At 40.3% G+C, this 26,879-nt stretch overlaps 2 protein-coding genes across 5 annotated transcripts; one reads left to right on the top strand and one right to left on the bottom strand.

Annotated features, from left to right (window-relative positions):
- Position 1: 1 nt before the first annotated feature.
- Positions 2-7,520, bottom strand: LOC117558274. Of its 4 annotated transcripts, none has more exons than XM_034234332.1 (15): positions 6,714-7,520; positions 6,576-6,615; positions 5,758-5,905; positions 5,260-5,392; positions 5,000-5,057; positions 4,683-4,794; positions 4,484-4,584; positions 4,023-4,150; positions 3,764-3,930; positions 3,520-3,586; positions 3,371-3,422; positions 3,071-3,098; positions 2,875-2,969; positions 413-1,007; positions 2-305 (listed from the first exon to the last, which is right to left on the bottom strand). In XM_034234332.1, exons 1-15 carry the CDS (start codon positions 6,734-6,736, stop codon positions 133-135), a joined length of 1,920 nt encoding a protein of 639 aa, XP_034090223.1. In that variant the 5' UTR covers positions 6,737-7,520; the 3' UTR covers positions 2-132. The 4 variants fall into 4 exon arrangements, with proteins under 4 accessions (XP_034090223.1, XP_034090224.1, XP_034090225.1 ...); XM_034234333.1 differs by having other exon boundaries at positions 4,023-4,144; XM_034234334.1 differs by lacking the exons at positions 2,875-2,969; positions 3,071-3,098.
- LOC117558272 (ATP-binding cassette sub-family D member 2-like) lies at positions 7,375-26,710 on the top strand. The gene is made up of 10 exons (XM_034234328.1): positions 7,375-8,498; positions 8,973-9,153; positions 10,764-10,885; positions 16,590-16,752; positions 17,316-17,410; positions 19,395-19,540; positions 20,274-20,419; positions 21,450-21,534; positions 22,346-22,471; positions 22,576-26,710. The coding sequence occupies exons 1-10, from the start codon at positions 7,554-7,556 to the stop codon at positions 22,778-22,780; spliced, it is 2,214 nt and encodes a 737-aa protein (XP_034090219.1). The 5' UTR covers positions 7,375-7,553; the 3' UTR covers positions 22,781-26,710.
- The last annotated feature ends 169 nt before the right edge of the window (positions 26,711-26,879 follow it).

Below are 26,879 nucleotides of genomic sequence, written 5' to 3'. Positions count from 1 at the left end.
TAACGCCTTGGGGCTTTATTTCACAATGTGTCTTAGAACAAACACTGAATACGCTTAAATAAACTGTTAACGCTCTTGAATAAATGCACAGAACAGGCATGTTTTCTTTCTGCTTTCATGCATCTACATAACTTATTTCCTCTGTCTGAGCAGGAGCAGTATGTCTGCTATTTCCTGAAGTGTCTCTGCTTCTTCTGAGAGTCTGTTAGCCCTGCTAGCAGATGTGACCTCCTCCCTCGCTTCATTAGAGAGGTCCTTCACCAGGCGGCCATTTTCCTGTCGCTCTCCCTCATCCCTGCCCTTACCTGAATCAGAAACAAGAGGAAGAAAACGTTAATTTCTGTCTTGTTCAGTGGAATGTAAATAATAAGAAATGTATATAAATCAAAAGGTCTAAATTCTGACATTGTACCTCTGCCATCTGTCACGCTGAGAGCATCTAGAAAATGTTTCTGTAGGATCACTTTCCCATCAATATTGTTTATAATGCTGCTGCCTGAGAGGGAACCAGCCTTGGGTTTCTTTTTCACCCAGGGCGTGAGCTTCTCTCCACTTGTAGCCTTGCCTGTTGAAGCGGTGTGCGTCTTCTCTGCGGCAGCGTCAGTCTGCCTCCCTGTGGCGGGATGCTGCACTGACACATCAACAGGTGGCACACACCAGTTAAACTCAGCGGTTGCACCGTCTTCAGCAGCGCTGCACTGAGTCTCAGCGTCACATGTCACAGCAGCAGTTTGAGTTCCAGCGTCTCGAGTTTCATTGGCTTTTTTCTGGCATTTGCACATCTCGGAGCACTGGGCTTGAGGGGAAAGAACTGGGAAAGATATGTTTTCCATAAGTGTCTGTTTATCTCTGAAGCTTTGGGGTTTCAGGAGCGGGGTGAGGGGGCGGGGCTTTATGTGCCTTTGTTCTGGATTCCCCTGTGAGACCGGGTTTGGGTTTAAGCTTTCTGCACAACAGGCCGGGTACGAAGAGGAAGCCTGGAGATATGGCTGACAGCATTCTTCCTCCTAAAATACAATTAGAAAGGGAAACACAGCAGTCACATTATCCCTGGGTTAATCCAGTGCATCATGGGAAAAGCAATTAATCAGTGGCACTGGGCACAGGATATTTAGTTTTGTTATTAAAGTGATAACTATAGCTGACATGTGTTGCCTGGGGGATCCTTTGTATGCAAGTATTGCAATTGATTGTTTTGAATAATGATGATCTTATAAATATAGCTGTGGGGATGTTCACTTCTTCCACTCTTTGTTTATTCATTTTTAAATTAATTAAAAGTAATACAAGTTAGTTGTCAAATAATAAAACAAAACTGAATAATTAGGACTACACTACTGTGGCTTTTTATTTCTTCCCACTGCATTTTGGAACTGAAATATTTAAAGGAGCCCTATTATGCTTTTCTCTGGTTTCATAATTGTGTTTTGTGCCTCTATTGTGGCATGTTTCCATGCTTTTATGTTCAAAAAGTGATTTATTTTTCTCATACTGCCTGTGCTGCAACACCTCTTTGGTGATTGGTCAACAGCTTTTAGAGATGTCCCACCCCTTAGCCTATCACGTAACATTTGGTGTAACTCTAGCCAGGAGCCACAGGAAGGGGGAATAACCCAAAAAGCATAATAGGGCCCATTTAATTAGGTGTTTTTTTATTGCAGGTTTGCATGGTTTTCTTATTCGTTTAGCTCAGTTATGTATTTTAACTAGTGCTGTCAAAATTATCGCGTTAACGGCGGTAATTAATTTTGAATTAATTGCGTTAAAATATTTAACGCATTTAACGCATGTGCAGAATGGCCCGCCCCGTGTGCCACCAGTGGCAGCGCCAGGGTATGGCTGGGGTAGGCTACACCCATACCAAGAAATGGCTAAGCCCCACCATGAAAAATGATGTTAAAGTAAGCAAAATAAAGTCTGCCAACTCGCGGAGTAAATTGCACAGACAGCAGTTAGTAAGATGGATTTCAGTAGCCACGGTTTTGAAAACTTTTGTCACGTAGTGATCGTCTTCTCAATAGAACATATTTGATAACGGCGTGGTGTTGCTGCAGGAAGTCCCGACGGAGAATACTTTTGCTGTAGTACAGGGGTGCACATAACTGGTACGCAGGTTATGTGCGTAATCTCTCTGAAATGCGTACCGTCACTTGTGTCACAAAGCGCATTTGCGTACCGACGTACTTGTGAAGCTTTTCCAGAAGGCGGTTAGATCACCGGACGACAGAGTCGGTCTCCGTGTGCACAGACAGGGCTGCTGTTAACGTCGGTCTGTACAACGGAATTGTGCCAAAACTACACCACCCGGCTGCGGAGGGAGACTCTCTTCCCCCCCTCCCTTCACTGGAGAACTGCGCTAAAACAGCTGATCACAACGTTCACACTCTGTGGTCACGAAGTACTCCACTAGCCGCCGCCGCCCCCCCCCCCCCTCTGTCGACTTTCCTGAAGTACTCCCCCGTTGATAGAAATCAACACGTAATGAATTAAGACCCCACGGTTTGATGATTGATAGGTGTGTGGGTTGTCTTTCATTTTGACACGCAGAAAAATGTTATAATAAACATAGATACTGTATGTTAAATGGATATATCCGCCTTCTTTCATTTATCTTTCCATTCCCACAACAATATACATAAATAAATGGCATATTTTGGACATAGTTCGAATGGTGATTAATCATGATTAATTAGTTTTTAAGCTGTGATTAATCTGATTACAATTTTTAATCGTTTGACAGCCCTAATTTTAACATGTTCAAACATCTTAATGTAATATATAACTCTTAATGTTGTAAAATGTTTGAAGTAGATTTATTCTGAGTTGAATTTGAAGCAAGATGTACAACATTTCACCAAGTGTAACTTCACTTACATCATCTGAGTCTGAACTGAGGTAACCTCTCCTACAAGAGTGACTTGGCGAGTATTCACAGCCATTCATGAGGACATTGTTGTGTTCAAGACATGCTGCAGGAGTGAGAGAAAAAAAACCTTTTCAATGTATTGTCTTTTCTCTAGCATATACACATCAAATGGGGGGCTTAATTGGAGATGCTTAAGACACTTACAAAGGTTCATGTCAGTGCAGTTGGAGAACTGTGAATGAAACAGAATTAACATGTAAACTGCATCTGCCTACACTGTGCACAGTTCCCATATATCCCTCTATCAGGAGACATTAGAAGCTTGTTAGAAGCGATAGTTAGAAGCTTGATACAGCAGATGATTCCAGAATCAGTTCACATTTTCTTAATTGTCCAGCAGATTTGTATTGTTTAAATGATTTTAATTTGTGTAGGTTCCACAGACTGTAGTTACAAACTCTACCATCTGGTGGCGTTAAAGGACCACTAACTAAGCACACTCACATGTATGAGGTCGCTGTCCTCCACTTCCATACACTGAGAGTCAGGGACAGTTCTGATAGTGAAGGAAAAATATAACAAAACATAAAAACAAAGTACATCACATATCAATGATAAAAGATGTTTGATATAGTTAATGTGTGAAGACGTACTGTGAGGATTCGGCTGGTGTTTCGTCTTTCAGATAAATCTTTGATGGACCTCTCCCGTAATGAGCAGCTGGAATGAAATATCACGTTAACCTCAACAAGAAAGCCATTACTTTTCTTATGCTGCATTTTAATTTGACAATGGTTATGTACTTACGTTTGCTTTATCTATTTAATGTCAGCCTAATTTAAGGACAAAAAAAAGATTTCTGATTCTGATGACATGCAAGTTTTAAGAAGTGTTTACCTTCTTCTTCACATTCTTCAGTACTGAAGCCTCTGAAGACCTCTCCCTCAAATTGCTGCTCAGTTTCTGATTGGTTGAGGGTGAAGTCCAACATGGCCTCCTCGCCCTCTGGTTGGTTAAGGGAGAAGGAGACACCACGTCTTCCTTGGTCCATCGCCTCTGTGTTGCTGGGATAATAAACATGTGCTTTGAGTGCTACAAAATGACCGGGTTGAGTCAGAATTTTAAATAGTTTGTCAACTTGTAGTATAGTTCTCACTCTGGCTTTGGACTTCCAAACAGGACTTCTGCAGCTGTGGGGGTTTTCAACTGGTAGAGAGGGGTCTTTGATCCACAGGACCACGAGATACTGTTCTCCATTACTCTTGGTAGGGAGAAAGGCTGAAACTAGCAAAATAAATTGTGTATTAAGTAGCATCCTGTCAGGAAGGCACTGTCATGCAAACCTCCACAAAAGTGAAGCTAGCTCGTAGAAATATCTGTGTCTAAGATACTACTGCTGACACTTGGAGAAGTAGATCCAGCATCATTTAATTAAGTAGTATAGTTTGTTGCATTTTGTTCAATGTCAGGCAGTCAATCCAAAGCCTATTAAGCTCCATGTGGAGTTAAAGGATCACATGTCTATGTAATAAAAGCAACTGTAACCATGACCTATTGTGATGACATTTAATGTGAGATATATATTTAAAAATAAAAAGAATATTCTCTTTTCCTTACCTTGGTCTGCTTCAGCCCTGAGGTGTCCCAGGGTGGGGGGGAGCAGTGGGGAAGCTGCATCTGGCTTCTCTGCTGGAGGTTCATCTGCAGGGGGAATAAACCTGAGGAGACAGTTTGATAAGACCTAAGTTGACTGATATGCACAGTTAATAATGTGTCATTTAATTCATTCAAATATTGTTATAAACTGCAACACCACCTTGGCCTGAAGAAGCTGAGGAGGTGGAGAAGGGGCTGAGGGGGTCGGTGATGGGTGGAAGATAGTCAGATGCACTGTTGTCTGAGTAAACTGACTCCAGCACTGGTGACAACTGGGGACAGAGCAGTAAATAACGTTTAACGCCAGAGGGTCCAACTATGATTACATTTAACCCCACCTGCATGTTTTTGGACTGTGGGAAAACCAAACCAAGCAAAGTCAACACAGTGGGGCTTATGCTGTTTGGCAACAGTGCAATCACATTACCTTTTCTCGTGCTAAGAAATTGCAACATGAATAGCTGGAGAGTGACTAACCTGCCGACACTTGAAGCCTTGTGGAATGATATGCTTTCTTTTCCTAATTCCTTGAACACTAGACATTGACACAGAATATAAACAATGAATGTTGATAACAACTGACTGTATACAGACAAAAACCACAGATTGGACTTTTAATTCACACGCCATGAAGTTGGACTGGGACAGTTTCTATAACTTGTAAAATGTGCTGTATGAACCTTTTATTCTATATTGATCTGGGTGATGTGAACAAAATGAAATGAAAGCAGGTCTACCTGTACTCAGGTTGGCCCTCGACAAGACTCAGCTGTGAAGGTGAGCCCGGGCTCATTGGGAGAACCAGCAGCTCATTTCTCTTATGCTTGGATCCTCCTTTATAGCTGCCAAGAACCGCCACTTTTGGAGGATCTGAAAAACACATTATCTACTTACATCCTTTTCCATACGTACTGATGATCATAGGCATTGGTAGATAGATATAACTTTAGTCATGTGTTCTGTATATACATATATATAAGCCACATATTTGCAAAAGGGTTATTTAGTGTTTAATAATTTGGGAAAAACATATACTGCATTTCTCAATTAACCCTTTGCTAATAGTTTGTTACAATGTCTGGTAGTTTTCCAACATTAAATAGTTTGACATAAAAACAGAGGATGGGGTTACACTTCATTATTTTCTCTTGAACTTGTGTTATATTTTCTCACTTTTAGCCTAGTTTGAGTTTTGGTAACTGTCATTATTTACTTGCATAGCTGCTACTTCTCACCTGTAATTTCTTTTTTTGAAGCAATCTGGTTGACGATAAATAATGTCACCAGGTCCATGCTCCCAGCACTAGTGCCTTTTGGAGATGCAGGTAGAGCCATTCCCAAGTTTTTCAACTTCTGTTGCATTTTCCTCTTTTCAAAAAACTCCTGAGTAAAAGAGCAAACCAAGAACATTACTGTAGACTAAGACAAAGTTTAAAACTGTTGTCTAGTGTAGTCATGGAATTTGTATTTAGCTGTATCCAGTGTTGGAAGAAGTACTCAGAACCTTTACTTAAGTAAAAGTACAAATACTATGATCTTAAAATACTCAAAAATGTCATATATGTAAAAGTACACAAGTATTAGCATCAAAATGTACTTTGAGTACAAACGTTAAAATTACTCATTCTGCACAATTGCTAATTTCAGAATTACATAAAGTACAGTTGTATTATCAGCTACATGTATTGAGTATCAAAAGTACTTGTTATGCAGAATAGATCGTTTCACAGTGTTATATTATTATCCTGTGTTTACTTGTAGAGCATTGTATTATTGTTTATGTGGACAAAATGTAGATATGTAAAGTACTGTAGAGAATAGTAGTCCAGTTGTATATAATATGCATGCATTATACCATATCTATCAAGTGTTGTTATATACAAATAAACTAATAAAATAAATGTAGTGGAGTTAAAACTACAACATTTGCCTTTGGAATGTAAAGGAGTAGAAGTATAAAGTGGAATTCAATTAAACTAGTACAAATATGTAGCACTTCAGTACAATACTTGAATAAATGTCCTTAGTTACTTTCCACTACTGGCTGTCTCACCCTCTGCTTTTTTGCATCATTCTTCATAACAACCCTGCTCCTGTAATAAGAATCGTTACAACGTTAGCGTTACCTAGCTAACGTTTACATTAGCACGAACATTAATGGTATGAGACTGAACATTTCCCCCTCTCTTACCTTGAGCCCCCGACCCAATTCATTTTCAACAGCTGTATCTATCAGAAAACGAACAGTGAAACAATAAACACTATACTAATGCCAGTGTAAAAGTTCACATTGGTAAAGCTACGTTAGCTAGCTAAATGTGTGTTGCTAGGTAGAGATGTAACGTTCGACTAATTAAGAAGGTAGATTTGCACGAGGAACAAAAACTATACTGTCACGCGCCACTTAAAACATCCTTATGAAAAGGTGTAATAATTCCTTGCCCACTTTTGTTAAATTGGTAAGCGGTGTATTTTGCGTACAACGTTATATTTTTCTGAATAACGTTACATAATGCCTGTCCCATGACATTGTTTACCATCAAACAACGATACCGCCATACAGTAGAAACTGTGCAGACTGTTCAGACTACTTTGTTACGTCCAGTGACGCAAGTTGCAACCAATCGTCTTCTGCCGCTGGGGGCATGACCAATAATAAAGGAACTGCAAACGCGTAGGGCGGAAATAAGGAGCGTCAAGTCACTGAGAAAAACTACAGTTATTCAGGAAGTTAAGCAAATTCATGTTAGAAGCCACGCAGTTGAATCAGAGTTGTATGACATTGTACTGCAGAGGAAGTTGACCGTCAGCTTTTATTTTGAAAACGGTACACCGGAAGTACATTGCAATTGGTCCTGCTTTCTTCCCACTGGTAGAACAAGAGCAGGATGTAGCGGTACATGAGTCGGGCTCGCTTTACATCAATCCAACCACAAGAAGACCTTCTTTCTACTCATGTCGACGCGGTGAGTCGGGTTTTGGGGGATGGGTGTTGCAAGGATTGTACGAAGAGACGACTAACGTTAGAAAAATGTCCAACATCCTCGATGCGGCGTCCAAAATAAAGTGGGACCGTACGGCTGCGGCGAAGAGAGCCGTGTTTCTTGCAGCTGCTGCTTACGGTGTCAAAACACTGTACCCCATAATTTGCAGGCAGCTCAGAAAAAACAAAGAAAACAGGAATAATCGCCGGGGATCAAAGGCGGAAAACGGTGCTACATGTGTGGGAAAAAAACAAATATGTACTGCGGGGCAGAAGAATTCATCCCCTGGAGTAAATGCGGAATTTTTCAGGCAGATCCTCGAACTTGGTAAAATCCTCTTCCCCAAGCTTGTGTCCAAAGAGCTCGTGTTGCTCTCCTTGCACTCGGTGGCGCTGATATCCAGGACGTTTTTGTCTATTTACGTGGCTACCTTGGACGGGAAGATAGTTAAAACGATAGTGGAGAAGGAACCTAAGAGCTTCATCTTCCAGCTGATGAAATGGCTCCTCATTGCAATCCCGGCCACGTTCGTCAACAGCGTTATCCGGTTCCTGGAGTGCAAGCTGGCTCTGGCCTTCCGCACCCGGCTGGTGAACCATGCATATCGGACCTACTTCACAGATCAGACCTACTACAGAGTCAGCAACATGGACGGGAGGCTCGCCAACCCGGACCAGTCTCTCACTGAGGACGTCATGATGTTTTCCCAATCCGTGGCTCACCTCTATTCTAACCTCACCAAGCCAATTCTGGACGTGATGCTGACCTCCTACACCCTGATCCAGACCGCCAGATCCAGGGGGGCCAACGCCAGTGGGCCCACCCTGCTGGCCGGCCTGGTGGTCTTTGTCACGGCTAAGGTGCTCCGGGCCTGCTCGCCCAAATTTGGCAAGCTTGTGGCCGAGGAGGCTCACAGGAAGGGCTACCTGCGCTATGTGCACTCCAGGATCATTGCTAATGCGGAAGAGATAGCTTTCTACAGGGGACACAAGGTATGCAGGTCTGGATCTGCAGTTGCATTTGTTTTGGCAGGCTTGCACATTATTACAAACGAAATATTGGTGGTTATTACATTTTGAGACTAGAAACACATCCACAATAGTACGTCCATATGCTCCAATAAAAGACCATGGGTTAGAATGCCATATGGTCTAAATGTCCATCATAGTTAGTCTACACCACACCTTTATCAAACAAATATTAACTTCAACTCTCTTTTATTTACCCTCAGTCATATCTTTGGCCCTTTTACAAGTATTGTCCACCTACATAAGATAAGAGATTATCTTGATTGGCAACATCAAGTAACAAAGTTCATAACTCCATCCTATTATTATATTTACACCTAGTGGACCTCAATCAATACAGGTTCAGACGAAGATAAACTGAAAGGTCCCGCCCCCAGTATTATTTCATCACAGTAATGCAGGGAGTGATTAAATATTGTGAGATTTTGACCTCTGCAGGTGGAGATGCGTCAGCTGCAGAAGTGCTACCGAGCTCTGGCGGACCAGATGAACCTGATCCTGTCCAAGCGTCTGTGGTACATCATGATCGAGCAGTTCCTCATGAAGTATGTGTGGAGCGCCTGTGGGCTCGTCATGGTTGCCGTGCCGATCATCACGGCCACCGGCTTCGCTGATAACAGTAAGGATGCCCTAATGTGCCACTAGTGTTAATTTCGTCAGCTATTTTTTTATTTAGTTTTAGTCTTAGTCCTGTGTTAAATTTCCTTTTTAGTTTTAGTCATATTTAGTCACCTTCATCCTGTTTTTATTTAGTCAAGTTTTAGTCGACTAAAAGTCTGAGCATTTTAGTCTTATTTTAGTCGACTAAAACAGTAAACATTTTAGTCAAGTTTTAGTCGACTAAAAGTCTGAGCATTTTAGTCTTATTTTAGTCAAAGAAAACTAATTATTTTAGTCTACTTTTTGTCAATAAAAACTGTTGAGTATTTTTTAGTCATCAGATTATATAGAACATTTCAGTCAAACTAGTCTAGCCAAAACCAATAATTTGTCATTTTAGCATATATAAATAAATAAGATTATATCTTGTCCTTATTTGATGAAAAACACAGGTTGAATGATTAAGAAGCTTTGCAGAGAGTATCTGCTCAGGTTTGTGGTGTTTTTACCAGCTGTGTTTTGGCCACATTGCTTCCCTTCTGATAAAACAATGCATTCGCTTTTTTTCTCCGCCTCATTGTAGCGAAAATGGGCCCAAATATCACATTGTTTCTTTCTCCCAAGCAGTGGTGGCTTTAGACTTTTTCGTTGTCAGTCATTTTGACGGATCGTAACATTTCCGTCATAATCCATTATTATCCGTCGAGTGCACAATTTATCAATCACTCGCGCTGACGGGGGGGTATTCGGTTAACGCGAGTGCAACCACTGCTCCCAAGCCCTGTTGCCATTTCATTTTCTGTTAAATAAGGTTAGTTAGACCATGAGTTAGACCCGAGTCTTCCTGACAGTTCATATTGTGCCGCTGCCCGGTGTAATTCAAATCTACCGCCGAGCGCACCGCAGACACACACAGCTGCTGCCCTGCCGCAGCACCGGAAATGGAACTGCTGGGAGAAAAACTGACTATCAGAGATGTAACGTTATCTTTGATAATATTTAGTCTCCTCATTTTTCGTCAACGAAAGTAAAGAGAGATTTTGGCATAGTTTTTATTTAGTGAACTACATTTTCGTCTCGTCACTTTTCGTCAACGATATTGCATGATGATTTCGTTACAGTTATTGTTTACTGCCGTCGGTGCCGTCTCGTCATCGTCTCGTTTTCGTCATGGAAAAAAAGGTCGTTGACGAACATATTTCGTCATAGATTTAGTCAACGAAATTAACACTATGTGCCACAAACCAAACAGGGAATATAAATGTTTGTCCAGTACCTAGTTTTTAGTGCCACTATTTTACTCTTTGGTGGAAACACATTTCCCATTAGCACCTCCAAACCAACAGCTACTGCTTCCTCCTCAAGCAGAGGGCTGATTAGCATGTGTGAGAACAGAAGCAGCCTCCCACACCTCCCCGATGACATTTCATCTGAGTCCCTTTGTTCGCCGACGAGCACTGTGTTGTGGTGTCACTGCTGATTTAAATAACAAATCTCCATGGCATCCCAATGCTCGTAGGTGCAAATGTGAGAGAATCCAGAGAGGGCAAATGGGAAGTTGATCTCTTTTGTTGCTTATTTTAAGATATTTCTAGTGTTTCTCACACCTAGTCTTTTGTCCTTTTTTAGAAACAGCAGACGGACGGACACACACGATGGTGAGCGAGAGGACAGAGGCCTTCACCACCGCCCGTAACCTCTTGGCCTCAGGGGCTGACGCCATCGAGAGGATCATGTCGTCCTACAAAGAGGTGAGGACGCTGCTGGCTGATTTTAATGAAGCTCTGCTGGAGTGCAGTGTCTTTGTTTGCCTTTTGGCGTTTCAACCCTCCTTTGAATGTAGCTGTTCGAAAACAAACAATGTATAACCTTTCCTTAGTTTCTTTAATGTCAGCGTTTGCAGCTTCACTCCGTTTGATCTCATTGTGAATGCAATATCTATGAGTTGTGGGATTTAGATCAGACAAAACAAGGCATTTGAAGTAGGGATCGACCGATATGGCTTTTTCAAGGCCGATACCGATTATTAGTAATCAAGGAGACCGATAACCGATATTTGGAACCGATATACATTTGCAGTAAAATCAGAAAATCTTGGTGTCAAAATGTAGAATAACACAAACTCCAACACAACTTCTTTGAAATGCATTTAAGCATATATTATGTTTAATGAACTTTTAAACATCTTACAACTGGTTTCCTCTCTGTGCCCTTTTCTTTAGTGCAGCCATCTGCAATGAGTTAGAGAGAGACAGAGAGTTAAAAGTGGGGCTGCAGCCTTAACTAACAATAATGCTTAATGTATTATATCAAAACAATGCCTGTCTATCTAGCATACAATCCCAATAAGCTGCTAGCAACTGCAAAACACTAGTGCTAGCTAATGTTTTGCAAAATATTAAAAGTGAGGCTATCACAGTAGACCTAACGTTAGTCTAGTAGCCTCACTTCTAATATTTTGCTTAACATTTGCTAGATACATGTTGGCTAGCTAATGAGCTTCACATATCAACCTGAAAAACTGCGAGGCTCCACTCGCAGACCCCCCGCACCACAGTTACTCCGCTGCGAGACGCTGCACGCACACCCAACTCTGACTGACTTCCCGCGTCCCTTTGTAACTGGGAAACTGAGAATTGGATCATAAGATCGTGGTGTTTTTGCAACATCAGCATAGGGAATTGGGATGTTTATTGAATTTCGGCTTTCAACTGATTTACCTTCGAAAAACATGTATGGCTCTGCCGCTCGGCGCTGCTGCTTGCTTCAGTCTGCGTTCTTCGCACCTGCCTGTAATCTGAGAAAGTCCCGCCTATCTGGCTGGCTCCCGCCCGGAAAATCTTCAGTGTTAATTGACACTTCAGTAATAGCCTATCAGATAGCGCTGTGGGCGGGACATTGCTCGTGTACAGAGAGAGTGGTGACTGCAGCCAAAGCTTGATCGGCAATTTGATTTTTTTTTAAAAGGCCGATACCGATAATCGGTCAAATGCGGAATATCGGCCGATCCCTAATCCTTTTGACATTTTATAGGCCAAGAGATAAGTCAAATAAATTGTTTTCAGATTAAACAACTATCAACTAATTGCTGCCCTTTATCCAGGTCTTGCACATTGAAGTCCCAGATCCTTCTCACTACTGTAATTTGTGTGAGCTAGGACATTTTTTATATAAATAATTTGAACGGCTAGAGGTGGAGACATTCACATGATAAACAGCTGTTTAATCATGGGTGGTCGGGTCACTTCACTGGCCTAGGTTTAAATGGAAAGTGGTCGAAAAGATGTGTGGGCGGTGGACGGATGAATGCACAGATTGGCATTCTGTTTATCCATCTCCCTACTTTCAACTTGTAAACACAGGAATTTATTTAAGGTCTGACTGAAAAAAAATTAAGTGTATAAAAGGCTTTATTCGTTAAGGGCAAAATCACTGATCTCTACTGCATTTTAATCCAGAAAAATAGCAAGACCCATTCATGCTTTCTGCATTGAGGTCTGTAAGAGGATTTGATTGCACTTGATGGTGAACAGCCGTCTGCTGTTACTGCTTTAACTCATAAGCAGCCATTTCCATACTAACATACAGTATATGTTATTTGAGCAAGGTGGATCGTGCATAGCATTTCTGTCTCTACTTGTGAGGAGGAGGAATCAAAACTCTGTTAAATATGCTAGTGACTGCTTCCTCAAGCATGAGTCACTATTCTCAAAAACTTCCCATTGTACCACTTCACTCCTACGAGAATGTGCATGGCCAGACACACACAGCTACATTTTACAAACACACAGAAGGCTCAAACTGCAGTTAAATCTTAGGAAACGGGAGCAGCTTGCAAGAGAATAATTTGAATCCAGTAATGTGCAAACCTGTGGCAGAGGAGATTGTCACGACTGTAATTTCTTTGGAAATTTCTTGCGTAAAGCACACCGCTGGAGGGTTCAAGTTTTAGCATGCACACAGTGTCACATGTGCAGCAGCAAGCCCCTGCATGCAAGGCCTAGAGTTGAGCGTGTGCAACTACAGGCAGCAGGCCAGTGATGGATGTATTTCCGTCTCATGCCTCCAAACGCTGACTCATGACATCACGGTATGTGTGTTTGTTTAATATGTGAGTGGTCAAACAGGCCTATGGCATCAGGGTGTCCGCGGGGTCTTAAAAAGTATTAAAAGTTGATAAATCAATTTAGCGAAAATTAAAGCTATTAAAAAGTATTAAACGGCATTTTCCAAGGTATTAAGAAGGTCCACAGCAACGACAACATGAAACACCCTTTAATTTACTGAAACAACATGTCGGGAGACCCCCTCAAGGTGGCCCCATGCATAGCGTGCCATAAAATGCTGCTTCTTATTTTAAGTTTCGTTGCCTTGCTCCGCTCTGTGGGGGGGGGGGGTTCTGCTGGTGGACTACCTGAGAGATATACAGCAGGAGAACGCACCGTCCACCGCGGAGAATAAACAGAAGGGCAACCATGACAACCATGCTCCGGGGTCTTCTTCGCTGCTTTTGGTGTATTTTGTGGCGGCAGCAGCGCCACTTACAGGCCTGGCATATGTACTACAGCGTTTCCAGCATTTCCAGCTGTCTAGTGTGAACGGACACGTTAATGAATCGAATGCGTGTGAACGGACACGTTAATGAATCGAATGCGTGTGAACGGACACGTTAATGAATCGAATGCGTGTGAACGGAAGACTTTTTTGCGTTTGCGTATGCGTTTTACTGTATGCGTCCTCGTGGGGCCGGGGTCTAAGCCAAACTATATCCGGTCACAGAGATCTGCTATTTTAAAGTAAGGTCAACACATATCGACCCTAAATATAGTCTATATTAAGAACGAGAAAAGTCTTAACATATATATCGTTTTTTGTAAACATATGACTAATGTGTGAGGGTGATGACGTCAGAGCATCGTCCTATGTGCCGGGCTTGGCCCCGGACAGCCCCAGCCCAATTTAACCCCTGGGTATTTGTGAGGGAGCTCATATGGCATTACCCCGCTGAAGCTCACCAAAGTTTAATATATTTCATAGTTCAAAGTTTTGTCAATTGTTTTGTTTATTGGCTAAATACTGGTTTCTAATGGTTTCTGAGGAGTTTGACTGGAATGAAAGAGCACAGAGTACAGAAGCAACAAAGCAGCATACTGCATTAAACCTGAGCTTCACAGAGAGGTTGAAGTTCATGTGGAGAGGAGGCTTCAGCAGTCTGTCTGCACTCTGTTTAGTTGTGCTATCTTACAATCAATATAGTAAATGTGAGGTAAAGTGTGTCGCCAATGTAACCGGTTAGAACTCGAAGTTGCGATGAGGTCTTAAAATGTATGGAAAGGGTCTTAAAAGGTATTCAATTTGACTTCAGGATTCCTGCATATACCCTGTACCGGCGTATCCCAGTATGTTAATCATCTTGTATACTCAGATTAGCCTTTTCTTTTTGTTCTTTAAAAGTGTTTTCTATCCCAATCTGGAAGTAAGCTCTAGCTATTAGCTTCTGGGGGCTATGTTGTTTTCTTTTAACAGCATTAGTTGTTGTCAATAAACATGTGCAAAGTGGGTCTCAAAGTCCAATATTTATCTGGAGATTTTATGCAATATCTTCATCAAAGCTTTGAACAACACTTATGCTGCATAAGCCACACAAACTTTTTATATCCACTGATTCCTCAAGACTGCCACCCTTATGTCTCTGTAGGTCAGCCAGCGGTTTGGTGTGTGTGTGTGTGTGTGTGTGTGTGTGTCAGTCAGTCAACTGTCAAGAGCTCCTTCATTCCCCTGGGGCTTAGCTTAGCTGTGAATAATCCTCCATCTGTTGATCTGTCAGTCTGCACTTCTGCATCTATTTCTCACTTTCCCTCGCAGCATGTGCTCGGACTCTTTTTGGACAAATGGGGGAGGACAGTTTTATATGTATTGATGTTGTTTTTTGGGGCATTTTCATCTGTTTGGTAGCTCCTATTTAACTCACTTACTCCAATTGGTGGAGCTTAGATGTGGGGATAGGTTTTGTAAGATTGCTGATTTTTGATGATAGTTTTGGTCAAGAATGTGCATTATCATGAGTGTTATCAAGGATGGATCCCAATTGTTAAGGGGAGGCAGTCCAATAATGATATTACTTAATTCAGTATTCACAATAGTAAGGTGGTGAGGTAATGACAGAGCACAAGACACAGAAGTGATGGTGTGTGGAATTGTAAATCAGACTGCAATCTCTACAAATCTCTTTGGCAACCGGCACATAAGTCATTTCATGTCCCTGATTTGTCACTCTTATTAAAATATTGAGAAATGCATTTAACAGATGTCTTTTTTTATATCTTTGGATCGATGCTGCAAAACAAAACTGCATGTTTACAATCTTTAAATATATATATTTTAAATCAGAGAACATCTGTCTAGTCTCCTCACGACAAAATCGACAATTGTTTATGACTTAATGAAATCCTCGTCTCTATTCTTATCTGTATCCTCTCTTTGGTTTAATTTTTGTTTGAGCCAGTCACATCTTTAAAGCCCCTGATGGTGTCTGAATTTCCCAGAATTGGTGTTTGTTGTTTAATATAATCACGCTGTGTCCACAGCTGGCATTGTCTCTCTGCAGGGTGCAACACCAAAGCCAAAGAAAGAGGCTGATTTTTCTCTTGTTTTCTCATTTTCAAAACACTCCTTGTTTGACACTTTTCCTTTCATATCTAAATGCTTGTGTTTATCTTGTATTTACATAATTTCATGCTGTAAAAATCTCAACATCTCCCCCTCTATTCATCCTAAAAATGATGCAATAGCACTTTTTAATATATATTCTGTTTGGTTGGTCGTCTTTTATGACACTTTTTCTATACAATCATTACCCATAAGCACCTTGCTTACACAATGTTCTTACTTAAAACACGGCAAACAAACAACAGTTAAACCTTTTGTTAATTATTTGTATTTCTTGTTTCTACAATGTTCCTTTGAGCTAACATTAACACTTCAAAACATTTAGCTATTCAATACTTTAAACTCTCTTTTTCAGCTATATTTGAGCTAATTAGCTATTACTTTAAGCTAACTGTATCCAATTATCTTATTCTTATAGCAATTGCAACAGTTTTCAATCATGTTTAGCAAAATATTAAAACTCTTTACTATTAGCTATCCATTTTAACTTTATATGTATTACTTTTAGCTAACCGCTAATCCCTCTGCTCCCTTGCAAAGTAGTCCTCACAACCCTCAGGTGTGATGGATGACATAACATGTGGATATATAATTTAATCACATTATAATAACAATTGTTCTAAGTGTATTAACTTCTTACTGCTGAGAATCAGTGCTTTAACATGCACACACAAATTGCCGCACACACACTTTTATCAGCACATGGCCTTGACAGTGACCTATTTCAGAACACACCTGTCATTACCCCGTAACGACCTTTGACCCTTGTGTTGTTTGTTGGGACAGGTCACGGAGCTGGCAGGCTACACTGCACGGGTGCACAACATGTTCGAGGTGTTTGAGGACGTCCAGAGGGGGGTTTACAAGCGCTCCTCTCTATCATCCACCACAGGAGACGAGAAGAAAAGCAGGCCTGAGATGCACATAGACGGACCGCTGGAGATAAAGGGTTAGCCTCTTCTGCTGTACACACACCTCCTTCTGTATCGACATTAACTGAAACGGAGTCACCACACACACACACTTAGCTACTGTTGCTATGTTGGGCAAACCTTTACCACCATTGCAGTCTGGAGCATGGGGTGAGCTAGTGGCTTTGGTTGGTTGGTCACATGGCATTGTTTGAACTTAAATAACCCCAAATATCCAACATTTATTATCAACCCCTCTCTACACAATCTAACTTAGATATAGTAAGGTACTCATAGTGAACTGTAGCAAAATATACACTTCTGTCCAGATTCTTTGCAACTAGCCAAACCCTTATCTGGGGCAATGTGCATAAACTCAATACATTCCTCGATTGCCAGTACGCAAGGTCAAAGATTGGAATCCTTGCATAAATACCCTTTGAAAATACCCATTTGATAGAGCACAGTTAAGCTAAGAGATAAGAGGGATTTCTTTTCTTTTCAACCCATAATTCTTGCTATAAACTGTATAATCCCACAGTCTAGCCTCACTTTCTGCTCTACTTCACTCATTCTTTGTCTCTCTGGTTTTTCTTTACAGGTGAAGTGATAGATGTGGATAATGGCATCGTGTGTGAAAATGTCCCAATTATTACACCCAACGGGGACGTAGTAGTGTCTTGCTTGAACGTCAAGGTGAGACAGCTCCCATAATTTAATTTCTCTTCCAACTCCACTTAATATGACCCATTAACATGAATGGTGTATTCAGCTTTCTGATCCATACTCTGCCACCAGACTCACTGATGGTTGTTTTAGTCTATGTAGAGTTTATTATCTTTAAAAAGAATCCCCTTTGGTCTTTTTAAGAAACACATGCATCCTTGTGGGTGTTACCTTCCCTCAGGATTTTGGCTTCTGTAATGAACTGGAGAGGATGTTGTGGCCTCATTAAAAAAGAAAATGAAAGAATCTCTTGTTGGAGTATTGCATTTAAATAGCAGCTGATGCTATCACACCTCAGTAAGGACTGCACTGATCTAGTTTTAGATCTATTTTTTTAACAGCTATTTGAGAGACTTCATTTTGTTTAAACAACATTTATTGACACATGTCATATGATAAATGTTCAGTCTTTGTCGATTAGACCCCAATCCGTAAATCGTATATCTAAAGGGGGAAATGCAGCCGTGAGCATATAGGGAACCCCTCGGGGTCTAGACACTGGTGATGATGCTGAAGATCTGGATTTGATGAGGAGATGGGATGAAGAGGAGGTGTGATAAGGTCTTTGGATGAACTCTCCTGGCACTGGATATGATGAAAGGAGGTGGATGGCAGTGATTAGCTGCTGGAGAATGAGGTGAATGTAATGGGTTATAGACAACGCCCGTGATGAGCTGATTATATGCAGCTGCGGAGTGAATGTATATAAACCCAGTCTTCCTGAAAGAACTTGCGCTGAGCTTCATTGAGCTGGTAGCTTGGAGGAAATCTGTTGACACTGTGTTGGGGGTGGTGGCGAAGTCCATAGTGACTTGGCTTGGCAACTGGAAGGTCACCAGTTCAAGTCCTGGATAGACCAAGTGCTACCGAGGTGTCCCTGAGCAAGGCACCGTTCCCTACACTGCTCCCCGGGCGCCGTACATAATGGCAGCCCACGGCTCCTAACACTAGGATGGGTCAAATGCAGAGAAACCGTTTTGTTACATAGTACCTGTACTACGTAATGACAATAAGTTGAATCTTCTTCTTCTTTATGCTCCATATTTAATGACATTTTTTCCATTCACCTAGATAGTTTCTTAATTTCTTCAGATCTACGTGGTTACACGATTTTCTTACTATAAACACTGGAAACAAACACAAAAGAGCACACCGTTCTGAGAGATTATAGCCGATCCAAGGGTTTACAGTCCAAGCATCAAATCCACTGCAGCAGCTACTTCTAAGTTAGCTAGCTAGCTAGCTAGCTAGCTAGCTACATATCGGTATATATGTATTCTTACACACTTCAATTACGTGGTTCACAATCTTGTTGTTGTAATTGAAAGTGTACCTAATTTAAAATATTTAACAACATTATTTCAACTGTTAACTCTCAAATGTAGCTATCCATTTCATACATCCAAAGCTAACTATTTCCACAGTTAGCATTACTTTTAGCTAGCAACTTCATCAATGTATCCTTCAATTTTAGCTAATTATTTAAAAGTAAAATATCCTACTTGTAGCTTATTTTGTTTGTTTATTACTTTTAACTCCAATCAAATAATTAATTAATTACCTTTTAACTGATATAAAATCATTTATTCATTACTTTTAGCTAACTAGCATTTGGCTTAATATATAAATACAGGTTCATGCATTCATGCAGCTGCACTGTAAGAAACACAAAGCAATAATATGTGGTGTGCCGCGTCCCTGTTAGCTGCAGGCTAAATAGATAATTACAACATTTAAACCTGGCTTTAAGGTGTTGCTCAGAAGGTTTAAACGGGAAACATTTTGCCGCTCTTTCTTTGTTGACATTTCAGATCTTCTGTGTATAATGTTGAGTAGTTAAATCCTGTCTTTCAAAGCTTAACACCCACTTTCTATCTCTCTAGGCATTTAAATCTTAATTATACTGATGTTGACTCATCTTAAATGGGATTAATATGTTTGCTCTCAATCTCAGGTGGAGGATGGCATGCACCTGTTGATCACGGGGCCTAACGGCTGCGGGAAGAGCTCTTTGTTCAGGATCCTCAGTGGCTTGTGGCCTGTCTACGGTGGCCGCCTATACAAACCCTCTCCTAAACACATGTTCTACATCCCTCAGAGGTATACACAAAAACACACACTTTTTAAATATCCCTCAGCTGCTGTACCGAAACAACTGTAAGCTTTGATCATTGTACCAGCGAGCCTAACCTGTAATTTAATCCATTGTAACAAGATCTGTGTGTGGTTTACAAAGAGAAACCAGAGCTCTGGCCACAGTGAAATATTTACCAACCAGACAAGGCTTGAAATACGTTCAATTAGAATAATTGCTTTGTTATACCTTTCACAGACATTCAACAGTGAGTTGAGTGTCGTTAGTGTGTGGATAAAACAATAAACACGTGTCCCCACAGTCCTTATTTTTGCCCAATATTAAAGAGTCAGTTAGAATAGAATTAGAACATATATTGAAGACGTAAGAAAGGGTTTTAGTGTCAATGCTCTCAACTTAACGGGTAAGATTCGTGTAGCCCTTAAACTGAACTGAACCTGTCTTAGACAAATCATCAAGTGTAATCTTACACTTAGAGTTCTGACTCAGGTCACCCCCTCCTGCAGAGCAGTGAATATTTTATACATAGGGGGACGCTAGCAGGCAGCTGTAAAATAATCCAACACCCGAAGATAATAGATCTAACATAAGCGTAATGATTCTCTTTGAAGTCTTGTTTTTAAGTGCCCTTTTGTTCACAAACACCTATCTTGTCCTCTGTTTGGAGCCCTTAATGAAATGAGGGTTAGCAAAGCAACAGTCAGTGGCTAAGGTGTGTGTGTGTGTGTGTTTCACCAGGCCATACATGTCAATGGGTACACTGAGGGACCAAGTGATCTACCCAGACTCGGTGGAGGACATGGCCTCCAGAGGCTTCGGCGACAGGGACCTGGACACCATCTTGGACATAGTCAACCTCAAACACATCGTCACCAGGGAGGGAGGTAAGACAGTAACACTAAGGATACTTACCAAGGTGTGGATTTGTGTGATTCAAGTGAAAATAATATGTTGAAAACGTTAGAAAAGAACAGAAATATAGCTTATAACTTTCTGATGAGTTAAACCTACCTAAAGTAGACAGTACAGTTTAAGAATATGACCAGCAGATAAAATAACCATAAATTAAACAAAATAAATTGACAAAACTAGACAAATGAGTCATTGTGTAGATAGAATAAACAAAAATATCCAAGAGACAAATGAACCACAAGCCAGGACAACAAGTTGAATCAAGTCCAAGGATTGTCTCTTATCCTTTCTGTGTTAAAGGCTCATTTGTTTGCATTGTAAATGTTTGCAATGCACCCTGCACATTGAATCTGCAGAGCAGGTTTGCTGGTGTCCTGAAATCAAACAGACTAGGTTATGTAAACACAGCGAACCAGCATGAATCTTAATCCTGTGCACTCTAGTATTGCTGGTATTGTCTAAACTTGAGTGTCTAGTTAATTGGCAGCCACTCATCACATGGCCAAACAAACAGGCCTTTTGTTGTGAACCACTTACACTCGTACAAAGCTCAGAGCTGCTTAATGTGTGAATGGCTGCTCTGTGAAAATATTGAGAAAGGTCCCGCATCCAAATAAACTCACACATATGCAGTTAGGGATTAGTCTTGAATGTTGGCACACATGCATTGCTGCAAGGAATTTTCTCTTAAGTCTTTAAAAAATGTCCTGCAGAAAGCTGCATCACTGTTACGCAGGGCAAATAGACTGGTTAAACCTTTAAACAAACATCACGCGCTCTGCCTTTTTATTTGAAATGTCTTTGGATAATAACAGCTGTCTGTCAAACCTGTCTGTTTACATTTTAATCATTCAGTGCATGGCTCCTAATGTAACAAGCTAATGTATCCCAGAGTTAAAATACTTCTATGCACTTTATTTCTTAGATGAAATGTCCCAATGTCTATATTCAGATACCACATTAGTAGCAGAAGTTTTAAATCATGTCTTCTTTCACGCTCAGGCTGGGATGCTGAGCTGGATTGGAAGGACGTGCTGTCAGGAGGCGAGAAGCAGAGGATGGGCATGGCTCGCATGTTCTACCACAGGTAAGGAGAAGCAGCATCGTTGTTGTCAGCCATTATGCTGAGGCCAGGTCATGTGACACACCTGGAGCGTTAGCCACCCACTGACTCAAACATTAAACCTGTTTTTAGCAGGCCCGGCTCACATATAGCACTGTCTAATGGTTAGATCAGACATCACCCTTATATTTTATATGGATAGACATTGCATTTTGATACAGACATCCCCTCACTCTAAAAACTATTTGAATTTACTTTTGTGATTCCCACTTTTGTAATCTCACGCATCAGGTTAAAATTTGACATTGATATTCCCCTTAGCCACAGCTTGCTAATAAGCAAATGTTAGCATACTAATACGCTAAACTAAGAAGGTCAACAAGGTAAACATTATACCTGCTAAATGTTTGCATGTTAGCATTCTTAGCATATTGCCGCTTTGACGTTAGCATTAGGCCAGTAGCTAGCATGTTGGTGCACTCTTGCTTGCCTTATCTATTCCTTAATTATTGTTAACTATATATTATTTTAGGTTTTTTTCATAAGGCTATCACTTAAAAGGTTAAGATAAATAGTTGGTTGTCTGAAAGTCTTTGTGCACATGTAATTCATCAGTAGATTATATGACCTTTTCATGTTTAACATAAGTTATTGAACAGTAGAATCAATACTTACATAGTAAAATAATAGTCTTGTTTTTCCTGTTTTTATGTATGCGAATGCAAATATTTTAAGTGTGCCTTTAATCTAGTGTTACAGTAAATGTTAACTACTTGCAGATTATTTGATCACTATGGAAATCTATAATTAAACAGCCCTTCCTTTTGTATATCAGGCCTAAATATGCACTGTTGGATGAGTGCACCAGCGCTGTGAGCATTGACGTGGAGGGAAAGATTTTCCAGACTGCTAAGGACTCCGGCATCTCTCTGCTCTCCATCACACACAGACCCTCCCTGTGGTAAGACACATCTCACGCAAGAGTTTCTAGTGTATAGGATACACACTAAATTAAGAAATGTCATACCTCTCTGCCAAATTTAAATACTTCCTCTCCGCCTCCAGGAAGTTCCACACCCACCTGCTGCAGTTTGACGGTGAGGGAGGATGGCGTTTTGAGCAACTGGACACTGCGACACGCCTCTCCCTCACCGAGGAGAAACAGCGACTGGAGACTCAGCTCGCCGGCATTCCCGAGATGCAGCATCGCCTCAACGAGCTCTGCAAGATCCTGGGAGACGACTCTGTTCTCAAAACATCCGAGGAGTGAGAGAGAGGGGGAGGGAAGGGGGAAGAGGCCCAGAGGGGGGACGAATCAAGAGGGTATAAGAAGAGGAGAAGAAAAGTGGGGGAGGAGGAGAAGAAAAGGCAATGAAAGAATGATTTGTTAGTTATTTTCAGGCTTTCTTTTCGTTTTCTTTTGCTTATTTAGATTTGTTTCTTTAGCTTCGAGCCTTGTACCATAAGCAGGAGCGCTTAATACCAGTCCTTTCAGCTTTTTATTTTCTCCCCTGTCTCGTCTTTTAATCTCTCTTTTGGCCCACTTAATGCCGAGAAGTGGAGGCGAAGAGAGTGAAGTGGATTCAGTATTATCACCCCTTCTCACACACATCGACTGCGTACTGGGTTGTAGTTTTTAAAACGTTTGGTTTCATCTTTTTCAAGATCAATTTGCCACAGTTCAAAGTGGCAAAAACAGAATAATCAACCAAGATAATTTATTTGTTTTGTAGCACTTTACTCTGCTTCTAGAGGGCTGTTTCCGTTTGTCGAACAAGCTGCATTTTAGCTGGCAAATGTTTTAATCTAGAACCACTTTATAATATCCAAAGCAGTATTCCACGCCCAGTATACCGGGTCGTGCAGGATCGTCATTTGTTATAATTTAGCAGTATATTTGAGCTTTTACTGACCTTAATGTGACCTCTTGGTTTTGAGAGGTCAGAAGAGACTATTTTTCAAAATGTCACTATGCCTTTTGTTTGATTTGGTGTACCTAACCGCTGTACAATCCCTTTTCTTACACCTCACCCTTGTTAGGACCCTTGAACCGCTCATATAGGCTCAGTTGCAGACAACAAAGAAAAAGCTAATCTAGGGTCTGTTATCAGAGCGATCAGTGACGCAGGTCTGACTCCAAAACTATAGGTTTCTGCTAAATTCAACAAATACAATGAGTTTAAGAGGCCTTCAAAAAAACTAGCCTGTTAAGCTGCAAACTAGCATAATCACATATATGCTAATTTACTTTAAGCAGATATCATATTAATTTGATGATGGATGACGCTATATTGCTGTGCTCCCTCTTTTATTTGTCCACTTTTTAGAATGGATTATCTTTCAATATCATTAAGAGTGTTTACATGAATTTATATGTTTTAGATAATACTAAATATTATGTTGAAATGCTTGTTGGTTCTATAGCTAATATGAACAGTTAAAGGAGCTTTCATTTTCAGCTCAAGGAAACTTCAGTAAATTAGCTTGCATACATTTTAGTTACATACAGGAACATAATATAATTTAGCCTCCATGTTTGTTGACAGAAACTTACCTTGAAGTTGTGATACTGTGAAATAGTTGTTTGCTACATTACAAACATCATTTATTTCTGCTGGATATGGTATAAATTGTGTGCTCTGGTGGTTCTAAGCTGTGGTTGGGGCTACTTTTACAATTTGTCCCTTTTGTGGTTCAGACCTGTGTCCTGCGGAACGAGTCAGCAAAAGTATATGAGACTGTTTGTCCTCCCAGATTGTCCTGAGTGAAATAGAACAGGGTATCTTTGATGTTTCTGCTATTAATTTATATTCTTTCAGATTTCACCAGAGGCACGCAGAGTTCGATTTTCCAGTTTTTATAATTGTAATTGGGCATAGAGATTGGCAAGAATGATAAAGTATCATATTACAAAACCAATCAAATGTGTGAAAGCACAAAAATATTTGATGAAATATTAATGTCTTTATCCTGATATTTTTAAGCTTACGTAAGCTGGTGTTTTGTTAACAGAAAATGGACAATCAGTCACATCATTAGTGGTATATGAAGAAGTGCACAGCTCTATTTTAAACTGGCTTGTGATTGTCTGTAGACAAATAAGTAAACAACTCATCTTTTAAGGTTTAAAGCTTGAACTGCATCACCCTCCCTCACGTCTTTTATTAGATGGCGCTGGGGCTTGAGCCAAAGCGCTACATCTTTGCTCCATTCAGATTTTGCCACCTCCCCTTTTGGCTTTTAGTGTACAGTTCAAGAAAAAGGACGTAATATCAGTTGGATGCAGCCCTGTTATACTCAGGATTAAGGTTGCTAGGTTCCAGAAGGATAGCATAATGTGGAACCCCGCTCCCCCCAAAAAACCTGACTGGTGAAGAAAAAATAGAAATGTCAATTCATCCCCTTAATATCTAAAGGGGGAAGTCACTGGATTGCCCACTGATTGTCTTATCTGGATTGCAAATAATTACACTTGCATTTAGTATGGAAAAGAGCATCATAGGCATTACCGTAAGTCTTTTCAACAGCATTCTGTACTGCTGTTCCTGACCTGAAATCAGTTATCTGCTTGTCAGTCAGTCTCTGTTGACAGGAGGCCAGACGAGCCGCTGAATGAAACGGAGTCTGCCAAGTGTCACTGGCACAAGAGGTCAGCTAAAGAGCACACAATGTCTAACATTCATAGGCAAGTGAAAAGTCTGAAATACTACTTTTTTTTGTATCTTGAAAGGATGTTGTAACAAACGATGAGGTGCTGTATCTTATGTTTTATTTTCCTTCGTTATAGATTCTTTTTTTTGGTCAAAATTGAATTTTTTCATGAATTTTCTTATGGTTTGAGTTGCCTAATATGGTTTGTTTTGTGCTGCATGTTCTCTCAAAGGATTACCAATTAGTTTTAATTTAATGTAGGCCCTATGGCTAAAATTAGGCTAATTTGACACAACACTGAGCCTAGCTGAGGCTAAACTATTTACATTGAAATCACTTGCTCTCTAGCATCCTGTGCACAGGACATGCAATCTTGTTTATTAATATCTTTAAAGGGGCTATGATCAGAATTCCTATATCATCAATGGGCATACCTGACAAATATACAAAGTTAGCAGCTAGCTAGCTAGTGAACAAGACAAGTGTAACATTAAGCTAGCAGCTAAATGTTCAGCTGTTAGTGCTAAACATATATTGGAAATATATGACTTCAAACTTAAATGTAATGTTGCTACATATTTTCAAAATGTGTAAAAAGGTCACTCTTTGCTAAAATATTTGTAATAGCCACTTAAAAGGATGTTAACATTTAGCATAAGGTTAATGCTAGCTTGTGTCTGCTGCCCCCGAGTGGTCACACATCGTTATTGCAGGCCAGTAATTTTTTCCATGACTGAAGTTAATTCTAAGCCAATTGCAAGGTGGAGGGAAAGTCTACATTGACTTCATATGTTAATATGGCACCTCATCATTTCTTACTGCTTTAAGAATCCAGTTAAGATAGCTTACTGACCACTGATGTTAGGCATTTAGTGCCCTACTACTCTTGACTATAGGCTATATACTGTAATGACATCCTCACTTAACACATTTTCATACTAAAAGTTTATTATTTTGTCTGCCCTTGTGTTATTAAGAGATTGAATGTATCTATGATGTTTGATAAAGAATCTTTAAAGGTTATGAAGAAAATGAAAACATGGGTCAGCTGAGCTCATACAAGATTGCTTTGTGTTTGATAAATGATGATTTTATAATTGTGTTGATCGTGCATACAATTATTTTGTATTATTTTAGAACTGCATTGAATTGGGATTTACTGTACATGTGGTGTGTGAACCGGGACACTGGGAGAGTGAAAATGTTGGTGTATGACAGAAAGATGAGATCAAGGGATTACCATGAGTACAGTCGTTCTCCAGGCCAGGGATAACTACACTTTGTAGTTACTGCATAATTACAGTATGCAATCAAAACCCATATATATATATAACTATTTTATATGTTTAATTCCTGGAACAGTAGCTCAGACTTCCGTTTTTAGGATCTCATTGTGCATGTGTAGGAATCTATATTCTTTAACCTTAGAACTAAGAGAGGTACATCGGCATAAAAGTCATTTTGTTCAAAAATCATGTGCAAAGGTCACTTTATGTTAAAAGATGAAGATGTATTTTCTTGTAAATAAACCAATACAGTGCAACCTCGAGAAAATGGTCCCTGTGTTTGTTCACCACCACTTTGTTTCTAGAATATAATGTCAACCATTTAAAGTTTTAAACAATCAAAGTATTGGTATAATACTTAAATTACTACCGTTTTAGTAAAAAATAAGGCCTTAAATCTATAGGTTACTTACGTAACCCCAGTTCTCAGAG

Source organism: Gymnodraco acuticeps, unplaced genomic scaffold (assembly GCF_902827175.1).
Source record: "Gymnodraco acuticeps unplaced genomic scaffold, fGymAcu1.1, whole genome shotgun sequence".
Classification (NCBI taxonomy): domain Eukaryota; kingdom Metazoa; phylum Chordata; class Actinopteri; order Perciformes; family Bathydraconidae; genus Gymnodraco; species Gymnodraco acuticeps.
Note: the sequence above shows the minus strand (reverse complement) of the source record. Positions and strands in the feature narration are given on the sequence as shown.

Excerpts from the sequence above, each read along its gene's own strand:
- LOC117558274 (XM_034234332.1), bottom strand. The coding sequence starts at position 6,736 with ATGAATTGGGTCGGGGGCTCAAG. Across the intron at positions 3,099-3,370 it reads AGGACAGCGACCTCATACAT|TTCTCCAACTGCACTGACAT; the intron begins GTGAGTGTGCTT and ends TTTCATTCACAG. Across the intron at positions 1,008-2,874 it reads TCAGTTCAGACTCAGATGAT|GAGGAAGAATGCTGTCAGCC; the intron begins GTAAGTGAAGTT and ends ATTGTATTTTAG.
- LOC117558272 (XM_034234328.1), top strand. The coding sequence starts at position 7,554 with ATGTCCAACATCCTCGATGCGGCGTCCAAAATAAAGTGGGACCGTACG. Across the intron at positions 16,753-17,315 it reads CGGACCGCTGGAGATAAAGG|GTGAAGTGATAGATGTGGAT; the intron begins GTTAGCCTCTTC and ends TTTTCTTTACAG. Across the intron at positions 20,420-21,449 it reads CATCGTCACCAGGGAGGGAG|GCTGGGATGCTGAGCTGGAT; the intron begins GTAAGACAGTAA and ends TTTCACGCTCAG.